This window comes from Tripterygium wilfordii, chromosome 3 (assembly GCF_013401445.1).
Source record: "Tripterygium wilfordii isolate XIE 37 chromosome 3, ASM1340144v1, whole genome shotgun sequence".
Lineage (NCBI taxonomy): Eukaryota > Viridiplantae > Streptophyta > Magnoliopsida > Celastrales > Celastraceae > Tripterygium > Tripterygium wilfordii.
In genome coordinates, this window is record NC_052234.1 from 1,546,642 (window position 1) to 1,563,086 (window position 16,445).

At 36.2% G+C, this 16,445-nt stretch overlaps 1 protein-coding gene, 1 non-coding gene and 1 pseudogene across 2 annotated transcripts; 2 read left to right on the forward strand and 1 right to left on the reverse strand.

Annotated features, from left to right (window-relative positions):
- The first annotated feature begins 1,353 nt into the window (after positions 1–1,353).
- On the forward strand, positions 1,354–1,447 carry TRNAY-GUA. The gene is made up of 2 exons: positions 1,354–1,390; positions 1,412–1,447. It is a non-coding gene; the product is annotated as a tRNA-Tyr (tRNA).
- A 3,169-nt stretch (positions 1,448–4,616) lies between these two features.
- LOC119993036 lies at positions 4,617–6,581 on the reverse strand (annotated as a pseudogene).
- Positions 6,582–6,634: 53 nt separating this feature from the next.
- LOC119993042 (importin-5-like) lies at positions 6,635–16,397 on the forward strand. Its single transcript, XM_038839951.1, has 20 exons — positions 6,635–7,957; positions 9,132–9,338; positions 10,011–10,115; positions 10,309–10,374; positions 10,461–10,619; positions 12,078–12,152; positions 12,930–13,004; positions 13,088–13,206; positions 13,625–13,724; positions 13,810–13,879; positions 13,977–14,083; positions 14,224–14,280; positions 14,741–14,887; positions 14,998–15,090; positions 15,244–15,321; positions 15,533–15,618; positions 15,693–15,759; positions 15,862–15,928; positions 16,033–16,112; positions 16,302–16,397. The coding sequence occupies exons 1-20, from the start codon at positions 6,635–6,637 to the stop codon at positions 16,395–16,397; spliced, it is 3,177 nt and encodes a 1,058-aa protein (XP_038695879.1).
- Positions 16,398–16,445: the final 48 nt, after the last annotated feature.

Here is a 16,445-nt window from a genome sequence, read left to right on the forward strand (position 1 = left end):
TACATGTCTTTCTGGTTCAATTATGTCATTTTAGTGGATTTTTGATGTTCGTGATACTATAGTGATACATCTCTGCAGCTGTAAATGTTTTTCCAAAACGAGCAAGAGATGTACAAACCAAGAAAAGAAAACCAAGAAATGAAAAGTAATTAGGAAGAAGAAGTATGCATATTGGTTCAATTGTATCATTTTAATGAATTTTTTGTGTTCGTGATACTATAGTGATACATCTCTGCACTTGTAAATGTTTTTTCAAAACGAACAAGAGAGGTAACCAAGAAAAGAAAATCAAGAAAGGAAAAGTAGTTAGGAAGATGAAGTATGCATACTAGTTTCATCATTTTAGTGGTTTTTTGGTGTTGGTGATACTATATTGATACTATAGTGATACTATAGCGATACATCTCTGCAAAAAACGAACCAGAGTCCAGATCTGCAAAAAAACAAAGCACAACCCAGATTGAACAACGAAGCATAGTCCAGATCTGTCAAAAACGAAGCAGAGCAACTCGACGCAGTCCAGATTGAGCAACGACGAAGAAGGAGATGAAGAGAGGAGGAACTCGGCCAAAAACGGAGAAGAAGACAACGAAGAACCAGATCGAGAACCAGAAGAAGAAGAAGAAGAAGAAGAAGAAGAAGGAGAGAAAGAAGGAGATAACTTTTAGTAGAGAAGAATGAGAGAAAGAGAGGACACACTAGAGTTGGATAGTTGGAGGGAGAAGAAGAAGAAGAAGAAGAAAGAGGAGGGTATTATAGGTATAAACTAAAAAATATCTTAAGTCAGATGACCAAATTACCCTTAAATTGCACTTTTTTACAATTTTAAAAATGTCCATGACCTTTTTACAATTAAGTTGTCTAAAGTGCTCTTACTGCCAAGAGTCCGTTTTTTTTTTTGAAAGGCCCACAGGCCACACACAGCGGATGGAAAACTACTCAAATCCCAAACCCCCTGGTGAGAATAGAACCCTGGACCTCAAGGTCCTGGGCAGACAATCTGACCAACCAGGCTATCTCCCATTCTCGACTTCTGCTAATATTAACTATTAAGATGACTTGATTGACAATCGATTGGGTTATGTATATATGTGTCCAAAATTTGATTTCCACCGTAAACATATTTTTATGTAGTATTTTTAAAAAAAAAAAAAAACATAGTCGAGTCCCCTCATGTTTGACTTATAGTAATATTAGGCTTTGATCGAAAGAGTAACAATTACAAAGTATTACGGTTTGTTGCTTGTGATTTTTACCATCTTGTAGCCCATTGCAATTACAGAGGTTGGTTCCCAATACTACAATACTTATCATTATAATACTTAAGCAATATTCTTCATCGCTCTAGTACAACCGACCTTAGCTCAGTTGGTAGAGCGGAGGACTGTAGTGGGTCATAAGCCTGAAAGATATCCTTAGGTCGCTGGTTCGAATCCGGCAGGTCGGATTTTCATTTGGTTTTTTTTCCCTTTTTTATATGTAAATTACAGCAGCCCACACTGTAAAATGAATCAAGGGTCGGATGTTGTCTATAATAATCCAATAGCTCATATTTTAAAAGTCCAAAAATAATATATTTCTTTTTCTCTCTCTTCCCAATTCCCACAAACCAATTTCTCTCTCTCATCACGGATCTCTCCCTTTCAAAAATAATATATTTCTTTTTCTCTCTCTTCCCAATTCCCACAAACCAATTTCTCTCTCTCATCACGGATCTCTCCCTTTCATCGACGGCTTCTCCCTTTCATCGACGGCTAGAGGAAGAGTCGAAGATCCCTCTTCTCCCTCATCGAGATGACTCGTGCCAAGGAAACCAAGTGAAATCGACAAAGAAATCGAGGAGAAAAGGCGATCTTCTACATCATATTCGTCTCCCTCAATCTCTTCGTGCAGTGGTGGGGGACTGCCATAAGAGTGATGGTGGCCTTCCAAATCATCTTCATCTCCCTTGATCTCTTGGCCCTCTGCATCATCTTCTTATGGGATTGATTTAGTTGATGGGGTTGATTTGATTTCTAGGTTTGATTTTGTTTAATTTGTTTCCAGGAATGATTTGATTTCTGAGTTTGATTTTGTTTAATTTGTTTATAGGGTTGATTTGATTTTTGAGTTTGATTTTGTTTCCAGGTTTGCAAACATGGAGTAATTGGGGGTTAAACTGTATTTGATTTCTGAATAATTTTCCATTTATACTAAACTGTATTAACAATGAATTCCCTTTTGTTGGTGAATACTATAAGCTCTGTAGTTTGTTCATTTCCTGGCTAAACAGAACTTACGAGCATCCAGATAAGACTTTGCATTGGGTTGAGTTTGTCAAGCTTAGTCACTTTTTAAGCACAAAATTCTCAATGCATGGATTGCCAGCACAAGTATTCCCAGGTTCCAATTCAAGCAAACATTCCAATGCAGTTAGCACGGCAGTCCAAATGGAGTAGTTTGTTAACTTATCAGATATTTTACATTCCTTTAGAATCAGAAATCTAAATAATATGCATAGGTATAATGGAGAGGCACAAGCATCTGAAAACATCTATAAGACCCAACCCATTCATATTGTGAATATGCTCCATTGCTTCTCTTAGCTTACCAAAACTTCCATGTAAAGATATCATGGCCAAATAATGTTCTGAAGCTGGAAAATTTTGATATGCATTGGTGATGCTACAGAGGAATTTGCTTCCCCTCAGATAAACTACTTTGCTTCCATATAAACTATTTGCTTCCACTATCTAGTGAAATAGCAAGCACTGTTTATATCAGCATCCTCAAGACCATTCTCCGAACAATCCATACTACAATAATAACAAAAAATTGGGTAAAACAAATGCAACTAAAATATTTGCTACAAACAAAAACAATTTTAGAACATGTATGAGCAAATAAGAAAGGTCGTTGTTGTGGTTATGAACCTGAAAATTAATAACAGAGACTCTGTTCCAGTATCTTGAATCAATATCGCGACAACGAGAGGTGACTAATGCTAGAAACAGATATTGCAATTTCTTAGCAATTTCGTTTGAGATGGGAATGCTAAAACATCTCACATTCATACAAAGAGAATATAAAGAGTTATTAAAGAGGGAAGTGGAAATATTTTCCCAGTTTTTTTTTTCTCATTATATTTGAAGAGGGAAAAAAAGTGTTTGATTTATTTTTTGGGGCTTTAAAGAGAGAGTCTAAAAATATCCCTAATTACTCCATGTTCGCAAAATCCATAGATCAACCAATTTTGCAGAAACTGATTTGGTATCTTTCAGGAAATTCAAAAAAAACTTTGACAAGAAAATAAAAGAGATAGATGTATTACCGAGATCAAAACAAGATCACCTCCCCCTTGCATCATGCTTTAGAAGGCCACCATCACTCTCATGGCAGTCCCCCACCACTGCACGAAGAGATTGAGGGAGACGAACATGATGTAGAAGATCGTCATTTCTCCTCGATTTCCTTGTCGATTTCGCTTGGTTTCCTTGGCACGAGTCATCTCGATGAGGGAGAAGAGGGATCTTCGACTCTTCCTCTGGCCGTCGATGAATGGGAGAGATCCGTGATGAGAGAGAGAAATTGGTTTGTGGGAATTGGGAAGAGAGAGAAAAAGAAATATATTATTTCTGGACTTTTAAAATATGAGCCGTTGGATTATTATAGACAACATCCGACCCTTGATTCATTTTACAGTGTGGGCTGCTGTAATATTTTTACAGTAGACCCCGGGAACCCACCTCAAATCTCAAAGAGTAGGTAGTCACTAGATCAATCAAGAGTTTTTGGTTTAGTTGTAGAGCAATAAATTATGCATCAACAAGAGTTATCTTAGGGATTATATAAAAAACCAATCCGAGCATTATCCATATGATACCCGATTCATTTAAAATCCAAAAACTGATCCTATATGGTTTGGAAACGGTTTTGGTTTTGATTTTCAAACTCATTACAATATAGAATCAAGTTTGGTTTTTGATGTTGGGTTTAGGGGTACTCAACCTATTTAATTAAAGAAGTTAATTACAGTAATAACATTATAAATCATCTATATAAAGGTATATTATTAGGATGCTAAATTTTAACATGATCAAGCATGTTAAATAAAATAATAGAATATAATATAATAGAATTATAGATTGTACATTCAAACTATAACAACATGATAAGTCAGATTATCAGCATACTTCTCATTGAAAACTACATGCGGGCCTTTGTTAATCAAAACTCCATTCTCATCATAGGCATCCTTCAAAAACACAGCCCAGTTCATCTCCAATTAAGAAGTCCTTGGCTGCTTCTTCAGCATGGAATAGGGAATTTTCCAAATCCCACCCCAAAAAACATCATACCCTAGGTAGAAGATGTAATCTTTGGGTAAGTATGTAAAACCCCTGATTTTTGTGATAGAGTTTTTGACCAAAAATAAGTGAATAGATGTTAACAAACATGTCACTTTTTGGGTAATTCTTGTGATTTTTACTTAGAATTCAATGATTTTCTTGAGTATTGAAATGTTCACACCCATAACTGTCAAAAAAAAATCTGTTTTGAGAATGCCAGAGAAAATCCACAATGTCATAAAGTCACCTTGGGTGGCAGAACAAATATAGTACAAGTGTTTATTTGTGTAAGTACATTTGTAATGATAGTTACAAACTCTTATTAATGGAAATAACAAGCAGAAATTTTTACATAAAGAATGAAAACCAGGTACCAAGTTATACTACAAAACTACAAATGATACGAGTGTTATATATATATATGCTGAATTCTCTTACAATAAGCTCATAAGCCAAATGGTTACAAACAAACAGTTGTAGATCTTTTTACTGCACCAAGTACTAATTGAGTCTTTGTGCTGATCTCTGGCCATTTGGTATCAGGACGGCCGCCGGAATTCTTGATGTTCTGGACAATCCTTTCCAGCTCTTGCACCATCAAAGCCTCTTGAGGCAGCTCATTAACGACTTCAACCTTCCCTACTGTGAACTCGAACGAAGCAGAATTCTCTTGAAATGGGATTTTGTATAGTCATGGAGATACAGCGATCAACTCGAACCAGATATGGCCAAGTCCATGGACCTGTGGGAAAGGAAAGAACAATCAATTGTTGCAAATGTATTTTTGTCCACTTGGTAATAATGGAAGGAGGCAGTGCAAGATAAGATAAGATTACTCCAGCTGAGTTTTTGACTATATCAGGTAAAACAAAACAGTTACTGATGTTGGCACAAAATGGCTCCATTGCAATACCATGCCAGAACACCAAGTGCTCCAAGACTGGTCCATATCCGGCTTCACTCTTACGTCGTTCTCGAAAAGTTCAAAGGTTGATGCAGTAGTTGATGTGCTGTGAATCTGTGAAGCAAGATTGCAGCAATTAACCAGCATCATTAGCAATCAATAGTTGGACAACAATGATTCTAATACAATAACAGTAGTTCTAAATTATGATCCCTCAACTTTGTAACTGGCCTATCAATAAAATGGTATAGAAATGTAAGTCAATATACTAGAAGGAATTTGTTGTCTATTAAACTAAATACTACTAAGGATTTAGAAAGAAAACCTTGGATAACTTTCCTAGTAAAGTTATATCTTCTTACATAATGCCAAAACACACACAGAAAACACAGCTTCTTCACATGTTTCATGCTCTGAATCTCTGATGGTTTGCTAAGTTTCAACAAAACAAAACAGTAACAGGGGATGATTTGCCAAGTATTATAATTAAAAGCACATATTCTTCCATATCTAAATTATGAAAATAACATGAATTTATTTTTTTAAAAAAATCAAATAAACCTGGTATTGGATAACTTACCTTGTAAAGTTAAATCTTCATTCAGCAGTTAATAGACCTAGTATATATGCCAAACCACACAGATAATACAGTCTCTTCACATGTTTCATGTTCGATTGTTTGATCAGTATCAACAAAAACAAAAGTAATTATTACAAGGGCCCAGAATTTCAAAACGCACATCAAGAGCAGTTGGTTTCTCTAGCAACAAACGCTTTCTTCTTCTTTCCATTGAACATATAAAGTAGTGGGTAATGGAATATAAACAACATCAACAAATGGGTCATCAAGAATTTCAGTGTAGCTCCCATAAATTTTGACAGAATTGGAAAACCCATTTTTCAATCGCAACAAGAACTGAATTGGGTGCAAGGTTCATGGCTCTAGCAACTTTTTCTTGCAATAGAAACCCTAAATCCAATGATGCCCAAATGCATTGAAGGATCAGCCATATTATGTTCCTTCTTAATTTGTAGATATTTGACTGTTGTGTGCTTTGTATTTGGGCATTCAATTTGTGCACTGGAAAGGAAAGACCGGGTTGATAACGTTCGGTTTGCTTTGCTGGATTATCATTTGTGGCAGAGTGGAAATTACAGTCATACCCCTCTTGGTTTCTTAAATAGTTAAATGTCTGAAATTTGTCCGCAAAGGTTCAAAGTCTCCTCGTATTCAAACAACAACTGTCTTAACTTCCTTAAATCTCCCTCTCTTTCAAAAAACCCATATCACACCCACCAACCCCAAACCACAGACCCTCCAGAAAAAATCCTTTCTTGGGAGCACCCATTTCAGTTTTCTTGGAAAAATCGTTTCTTTTTCTCTGAACAAATTCTTGAGAAAATGGCAGTAGAACCCTCTTCTCGTCCAAGAGGGGGAAGACCCCCTTGTCCTCCTAGAAAGAAACGGAAAATCCCAGATAGGAATCCAACTGAGAATCTCCAAAAGAATTCAGATGAGAATCTCCAAAAGGAAGCGAGAGAGCTTCTGCAATCCTCTGATAATTCTTCAATGGAGACTTTTGTCAACAACGTTATTATCCCTCCACAGGACAAACAACAAGAAACCCTGCTGAAATATTGCAGGCAAAACTACCCGAGTGCTTTGTCCTTAAAGCTCTTACACATCTCTCATTTCTCTTTTAAATTTCATACCAGAATCTTTGCAGCCTCACTCCTTCAAGACCTTCCCCCTCACCATCACTTTTCCTCTTGGCCTTCCATCTCCAACATGATCCTCTCTGAGCTTAAATCAGATGCTTTTCCTTTACTTGCAAAAGAGGACTCAAAACCCGTTTTCCGCATTTTGTGCAAGATCATCTCTGAGATAGCCTTTCGTCACTTTAAGACCAGAAATGATGGTAGGCGTGAGCTGCTTGATTTTATAGTTTCGCGCCTCGGCTCAGAGACTCCAGAAGAACAAGGATTGGGGCTTTTGATGTTCCATGAATTGTTCAAGAACCTAGTCGGTTTTATTAATCCTTATCTTGGCACTATATATTTGTCAATATTGCGATGCTTGAATTCAATGAATGCTGAAATTAGAACACTGGCATTTGGTGCATCGGTAACTTTCATGCATCAACTGAAAAAGCCTGATGACCATTTTTGGATCAGTAACCTCTTGATTTCAATGAGGAAGTCATTATCTGGACCAATAAATGAAGATTTTAGAGACATGATACAAATGAGTCTTAAGAAGTTGGTTGACTTGGTGAAGGATGAACAGGAAATCTATGAAACACAAGTGAATTCTCTTTTTGAGTTGGTTCTTGGGGTCACAGAAATGGATAGCATAGGAGAGGGGGCTCCGACCGTGGCTCTGGATATTTTTTTGTTGCTTACTGAAGAATGGAGGCATGAGATAAATGAAATGCTGAACAGCTTGACTACTGATAAATTCAACAGATTTCTTGTTACATTGATTGAAATGATATCAAATATCTCGGATGACCACAATGGAAATGATCTTGAGGCGGAGAAGGGTGAGGAATTTTTTGATGAAGAAAGTTATAGGGTTGGGACTGCCTGCTTGGAGCAAGTTACTTTTGCAGTGAGTAAGCATGAAAGTGTGCCTGTTGCTCTTGAGCTGATAGCTCAGTTTGTAGCTTCCCCGGACTGGAAAAGGCGTCATGCTGGAATTACTTCTATTCAACTACTTTCAGAGGTAATGTTATCGGTTTTTTTTTTCTTCCTTTAAAGTAGATTAGCTTCTTATTAGTTTACTATATGAGCTCTATTGTTGTGCAGTTAATAATCTAATTTATTTTGAGAGAGGTGGCCACAGTCTTAATTTGGTCTAGCCAAAACTTGAAGTAGATGTTGGAAATCAAAAATCTGCTATAGTGAGTGATCGGTGTATAGAGAAATTTATGATCCTATCGGATTTGAAGCATAGAAAATCCAAATGGGAAAAAAAGATGGTGAAAGCTACCCAACCTACTAGATCCTTAACATAAAAATAATGGTTAAAAGGTTCTTGTCTTATCTGTTTAGATATGAAACAGTAAGAGTCTAGTTAAGATACATAAGAGGATTGAAATCCTCCAACATGGTTGCACATTCGATTGTTGTCCACTTATAAGGTTTATTTTCTTAAATTTCTTCACTATGTAAGTTATCTAAACCTTTTCGCTATACCGTTTAGTGTCATTGAGTGACTGCAATTTTCAAGAATACAACACAGGCAATCGTAATGTTAAGATGCCACAGGTTGCTTTCCTCGTTTTTACTAGGATTGTTGTGTTATATAAAGGAATGGTTAGGCCTTTCCAGAGACAATTTCTGCTATTCAATAAAGCTATCAGTTTTTTCTTTATAGAATTTTTTCTGTTTCTCTGGTGGATTCCAAATCTTAAGAGTTACCGTTGCTCAACTCTAGTTCTTTACTCCTCCACTTCGTTAGAAGAGATGTAGGTTTTGAGAAGTTCTGATGAGATAGAACTATATCTCCATGCATTGATGAGGAAAAAGAGTTTCTATTTATATGAACAACCTCAGGAAAAATCGTTCATACGAAAATGGAGAGGTAGCCAGCTGCCTCTCTACTTAAATTGCTCTTGTTAGAACAGTTTTTGTTGTCTCTTGATTTTTCGATTTTAGGTACACAAGAACAAATTTGTAAATACATTATTGGCTCTATATTAAACATGCTTGCCTAGCCATGCCGAATTGAATATCATTATTAAGTGGGAGGGTCTTGTACAGGCTTAATTGTCGATTCCTGCCACCTGACAAGGGTTTAAACTGGTTGAGCCGTCATACTTCTGGAAAATGATTTATCCAGATATCCTCTTTGTTCTTGTGGCAATGCTCTTTATCTCTAGCATTTTTTTTGTCAGGCAATCACTGATCACCTTGATGTGGAGCAAGCTAGGACAGTGGTTTTGAGATCATTACGAGATCTCCATCCTCAAGTATGCTTGGCTTCAATAAATGCCACCGAGGCATTACTGAACCTTAGACGGAAATTTCATGTTCAAAACCATCACAGAATTCTGCCAGCACTTTCTGCAGTAACAAAGGATAGCCAGAATCCACATCTGCAGGTATACGTGTTTCTATTGCTGTAGATTATGTAGAAAATGCAAACAACTTTGAGCACTATTTTTCTTATCCTTGATTCATTTCCAAGTCCGATTACATTTATGATATTCATTTTTCATGCATTACATCCATAAATATCGTATGAATATTTCTCTCCACTGCCTTTCTTTTTCCACGATGATACTTCAATGTAGGTGCAGCTGCTTATTTGTTCAGAACAATAGGATCTTAGGATTCAATGCTTCATATGTACAACTTAAGTTTATTCTTTATTTTATGATTAACATGCTTCAATGAGTTGACGTAAATCTTGAGCATCGTGTGCACTGCATCATGGAAAGTATTGTATTGTAGTAGGTACTGTCCATTTTTAGCTCTGCATTCATTTTAACACAGATAATGGGCAAAGGTATGAATTTATAGGCTATAGTCATCTTTTCCGCTGAAAAGTGGCCAACGCATTAAATGTGATTAATGATGCTATGGAAGTTGAGGTTTGCAACTGTCAGTAATTTTCAGTGGTCTTCATTTCAGGTGATTCTCCAAAGAGGGCTTTTTTACATCGTAAAATTATTCACTGTCTTCATTATGAAATAATATCTCTTCCAATATATATATGCTATCACAACATGTTTCATTTAGTAACTTACCATTAAAAACATATATATGTACAGGTGAGAGCTGCTCAGGCCATCCGTACTTTCTGTCTGAAATCTACACCTGATGATTTATCTCCTTACTTGGGTGACACAGTGAAGAATCTACTTGCACTTCTGAAGGTAATCATTGATATCATGATTCCATATCAGTGCATATGAAACATTCCTTGGTTCTTTATGTAACTATTTATTTTAGCATTGCTAAAATGCATGCCTATTCGATCAAATCGCCAAAGACAGAGCTAATGGGTAAAAGGATCATAGTTCTATCCAATATTTTATTTGGTTGACTTTGGCAATCTGCATTTTCCAGAATGAGGACAAGAAATTGCATGAAACGACACTTGAAGCGCTAGCATCTGTTGCCAGCTCGTCACAGGTGCTTTTTCATATGGATCATAGTAATCCATCTGCTGTTTTAATTTATTTTTTTGGCCTACTATTTACACATAACTGTATACGCAGGCCTACTTCCAGAAGCATTACAAGACTGTTATGCGTCGGTTGCTTTTGTTTAACTTAACTGGTGTTCGCACTGGGGTGCTCCTTGCCAAGAACGCCGATTGCATTGGGTGCATAGCAGTTGCAATTGGGAAGGAAAAATTCAAGATTTTTGCTAAGGAGGTGACATTTTTTTTTAATCACATTCTATTGTTTTGTTGTCATTGGGATGGATGGATGGTGGTGTTAGAAAAATATGTAACCAAGAACACAATAACCAAATGGATTAAGTTATTTTTCAAGTTCTTCTCTTTGTGGGACTAGAAAAAGAATATCCAATTAATCAAACATACAGATACAAACCACAAGCATCAGATTTTTTTCTAATGTGCAAGACCTTCTGATTGAAAAACCACGAGATTGTCGTTCAAATTCAATGAAATCCACCACTCAACGTATATAATAAACGTAGTACGTTTACGAACATTGATAAACCAGTCAGCGCAATTGGAGAACCAACTCTTTGGAGATGACCTAGGAATCTGGAGCTCGAACGGAGTTGAGTACTTCTTCTGAACCTCAAACAAAACTCTGTCAATCTCTATTTACTTTTTCTTCTTTCATCCTCTTTTTTTCTTTTCACATGCCACATAACCGAGCCTTTCTATTTTCTTTATTCTTGAAAACCAACTACATGTTTTAGACATTTTCATGATGAAAACACTTACTCTCTTTCCTTTTAAGTACTTTATTGGTTTGATGAGTTAGAATTTTGTTTCTAACACGCAACACGGGATGGACACAAATGGCAAATCACCTCTTCCAATCTTGTGTGGGAGACTCTAACAAGCTCACGGTCTTCCTCCATCCAAGAACTTTCTTCTGTCATCTTATTTCCCCCGTTCTCATTAGTGTGGATCTTTTCATCTTTACAACTTCATGTACAATATATTGAGTCAAATGGTATCGCTCATCAATGTGCTTGGATCTTGAATGGAATGTTGGATGGTTTCATAAGTTGACACTTAGAGTTTCAAAATAGATTATAACCTTTCTTCCATAATCTTAGTTGTTGTTGGGATTTTTTTTTGAACGAGGAGCTTCCATTACAAGTTTCTGTCTTTGCCATAGACTTGGCCTCAATGTGAGATAAAAGTAATACATTTCTGCAACCTAGATTGCCATGACATTACTCTCCACCAAAAATCATCTAGTTTCCTAGAATAAACAAGACAACAAATCTCCGCATGTCCAATAATATTTGCATATGTGTAAGTCATTGAGTAAAATTTCATTAATGTCAAAATTTAAGATACCTCTTGGAGTACCTCTATGGTATATGAAATTCCCCTCCGTTATCATTCAATGTTCTTTGCCGGCATTAGAGAGAAGTTGACTTAGAACACCATCGACATAAAGGGATACAATCTTTGCATTACTTAAGCATATATCACTCCCCACTTGTTGATGCATTTAACACTTCCATCATCTTTTTTCTTCTTTCTCGCTCAATCAATTAGCCTCGCCTACTTAGCTTGGTTGTGTGGCCGCTTGCTGTTCTTTCTTTGTTGAACGCAGTTTTGACCACGGGCGCACAAGTATTCTGTTGTAGTGAATTAATAACCTCTCATATTGAACCAGTCAATAACCTTTTCAACATACTTCATACCAAGAAATTATCTTGTAGTTTCAACTTTCAAGTCCTTAAGAGGGAAGGTATTGCAATTTCTTTCAGTTGGTCAGCTCTCTTTTGTCAAATATATTCTTTTTGTTATATATTGGTAAGCCTGGAAATGAAATATTTAGACGTGGTTGTTTTCAAGAAGTTCTTACAATGACATAACCTTTACATTCCCCTTCTACTGTTTTCCTTGAAATGTTTTCCATTCAGTCAGATTATTATAGTTCCGAATCCTGTTCTAATCTCATAAGTCATAAGAGTTAGTTATCGATGTGGCATTGGTATCATATCATTATTTACAAGTCATATTTTTCCAGTGAACAAATTAGTTAGATATCTTATAATTGAGTAATAAATACACTTTTTAATTCCTAAGGAGGTATGAATTTAGGTCTTGACGTAGAATAATACGTATTAAATCAAATAACGAAACTATCCTTAAACGAAGATGATTTCTGAGTGCGATTTTTTATTTGTAAGACTGAAGAATAAGTTCTCATTTCAGGTTCAATGGAAATGGAAACAAAAGCTTAAAGGAATCCTTAAGGGTAGTTAGGAAAACAGCTTAAACTAAGCATTCTTTTAGGAATCCTTAAGGGTAGTTAGGAAAACAGCTTAAACTAAGCATTCTTTCTTTTACATTCACATTACTTTTCAATGTTATCATGTTGTATTGGTCAAATTCTACAGAATGAAAATGATTGTAACTTCTATTTTTTACCCAAGACCAAAATTTTTTCAGAACGGGGACTTTTCTTGAGCTAAAATGTTATTAACGTTTAATAGCTTCATTTAATTTCTGTTTATGCTAGGTTATCAGAGTTGTTATCTCAGTGCAGAAATCAATGAAGCAGACACATTATGTGACCAGATTCTACATCTTCAAAGTATGTGAAATTAAATGACTAATATAACCAGCTCCTCTACCTTATATTCGTCTATGTGAAAAATCCTTAATTTTGTGGTACAGGCCTGGGTGCACTTGTGTAAATGCTTACAGCGGGATGTCGCTTCTCATATTCAAGATTTGATGCCTGTTGTTCTTAACTCTGCTCATCTAAACCCTCAAGAATTGTCAGTTAGTCCGAGGTTAGTATCGATATTCCATAATATCATATTGTTTAGTTCTTCCAATCAACTCTGTATTCGTGAATAATTTTAGTTTATGTTTCATTTCTCGATGCTGCCAAGTAACTGTGCTACGGTGAATACCTACATGTTGCCTAGTAGGGTGAATTCCTAAGATTTCTTTACACAAAGTGACTGATCGTATCTTCCCTCAACTCAAGACCAAGTAAAATTAGTTGTACTTAAAACTTCTTTTTTTTTTTTGTGTTCTCTATATCTGTACTTCTGTATGTAAGTGACTGTATACAAATATATGCCATCAGTCTAAGAACGTGTATATTTGGATTTTCGGGTCCAAGGCGGCGATGTATGGAAAACAGATTTGTCTTTGATGTGTAGAACATTTGAATTTTAACTAAAGGCAATATATATCTTCTAGAGTGCACATGGATCGCTTAAGGGAGAAGACCATGGCATGCATACTATTATCCACCTGTGCATTTCATTTGAAGGAGATGTTTTCCCCATGGGCCCGTGTGGTCAGTTAATTCCTTCCCTCACTGTTTTCGGTACATTTAGCTGAAAATCGACGAAATTTGTTCAATGAGGTTGAATGTGATCCAGGCTGGAAACGTATTGGTTCCTCTGCTCACGTTTCGACAAGAACCTGAAATAAGGAAGGCTTCTGCATCAGGTCAGCTTCATTTTTCATTTATCCGTTGCCCTTATTAAGTGGTCTTCAAAAGCTTATTTGCTGATTACAACATATGAAATATATGTATGCATTGCAGCTATGCCAGAGCTGTTGAGTTCATTCAAATCTCAAGGAAAAATAGCATCATACACTCAAAAGTTTGTCATCGTCATTATTCCGGCTTTGGTGGAAGCTCTAGGCAATGTATACCTTGCAACTATGACAACTCACAGTTTACCATTCTATGGCGTTTCCATGATTCTTAGTGTTATCTTTTTCAGTATAATATATGTGAAATGTACGTAGTTAACTTATTATGCGTTGAAGTTACAATTCGCTTGCAGGAACGAGACAGAGACAATTCTGCAGTAATGTTAACGTCACTGAACAAATGCATAGAGGTATGCGATATTCTTGACCGAAGAAAAAATAGTAAATTATTGTAAATGGAATGTACATGGTCTTGAATGCTGAGAATTCTTACTACGGAATATTTCGGAAAGTTTTGTGATCGTGTTTCTTACCATATCAGCACACCACACTAAATCCTTACTACTGAATATTTTGGAAAGTTTGTAGCAGATACATGAATCCAAATGGAAAATAAAAGAAGTATTTTTTCCGTTTGTATTCACGTTCATACGGTTTGGGAAAGTTTTGTATACTGCTGCGAACCAACCATGGTCTTTCATCTTTATCTGGGCTTCGGACCAATTGTGTTACTCAAAGGACTTTTCTTACTGCATTCAACATGTGTCCTAACTTTTCCTTATTCCCTTTTTAGAACTCATATGTTACCGGGTTTATATACTGCATTATGACTATGAGTCATTGTAATTGCTCATATGTTTTCTTTTACAGATCACAGGATCGCTTTTCACTATTGCACAGTTCAAATTGATTTTGGAAGCCATGGAGCAAGCATTGATCACATATTTGCAGAGAAATTTACAAATAAGGGATGTTAATGGGGAAGCTAAACATACGGAAGAAGACAACATTGTCCAAGTTTGTTTTTTGGAACTCCTATTTCTCTAAAACATAGCATGTTGCTTTGTGTACAGCTTGTACTTTTACATCTTTACGCATGACTAATCTTGTTCCTCTTTTTGATGTAGATTGGTACTTGCTTGAGCACTTTGATAGACAGATTCACCGATAAAATCCGTCCTTTCCTAGATCAGAATCTGTCACAAATGATGCTCTTGTGGGTCAGTAACAATCTCTGTGCCTGAAGATGTTTCTTTGTTTTACTAAGTTTCTCTCCTTGTTGATTAATCAAGATTTTGCAATGCCAGCTCCTTCATCTGTACGTGATTCTTTACGTATACTTTTTTTGAATGATAAAGGAAATTTTATCGCAGGCACCATTAGCCACTGAAAAGGGAAAAAATGGACAAAGAAAGAAACTAGCACTATGTACATCTGATCGCTTCTACACAGTATATGGACTAATGTTCTGCAATAAATATTTGATAATCTGATACAGTCTTATAAATTAAAGCTGTTCATCAGGCGAAAGAGACTATGAATATCAAATATTTTATCAGTGTTCACGCTGAATCCTAAGTTCTGTATAGAAACTGTTACGAATACTTTTATCTTCTCTTCAAGTAGATTCATGTTTCTTTTTTCTTGGTATCCTTCATGCAGGGTGACGATAGAACAGCGAAAGAGAGGGCGATTGCTTTTGGCATTTTTACTAGTGTTATTCAGAAATATGAAGACCTCGCACACAAGTATGTACTTCCCTTCCCCCACAAAATTTGCCTTACATAGATTTTTATATTTCTTCAATGTACTCCTTTGACAGGTACTATGATTTGTATCTTCCGCAGCTCTTCAAAGCTTGCTACAACGAGAACATAGTCCTTCAACAGGTTTCTCAAGTCTAGAATCAATTTGGTGCTTTCTATCCATGACATCTCATGCTCATAAAGTCATCTTTACTCCTCTTTCCTTTCTTTTTTTGCTTCTATTAGGAAGCTGTGCGTGGAATCGGTGTTTGTGTCGACTTTAGTCCATCAAAATTCAGAGCCAGTGCAGAAGGTAACATGATTGTCCTGATGGGATGAATGAAAATTTTGAAAATACATGCGCCATTTCACATTTTCTTTTTTAATTACTAACATGTCACTGTGGACCTTTTCTAGCTGCAATTTGGGGTCTATATGACATTGTAAGACGAAACTGGGAATATTCAATGGTGTATTATGATGCTATCACAGTTCTGGTAAGAATCCGCGAAGAGCTGAAACGATAGAGCAGAAATGCTGTGCTATTGAGGTAATCTTTTCCTTTCCTTTCTTTTCCTGGTGATTTCCCCCTTGTTCTTTCTTCCTTCGATATTCTTCTTGTTCTTTCTTCTGCTGTGGCCATCAATGAAATTTGTTCTAATTTTGTTTATTTGCTTCTTCTATAGGGTTCTTATTCGCTCTCTTCTTCGTTCGATCAGGATATCCTAAGCTGTTGCAGCTGTTACTTATCTTGCTCCAAAGTTGGCTCTGCAGAAACATGAGCATGAGCAATGACCAAGTGTTGCAACTGTTAGGTTTTCCTCTTACAT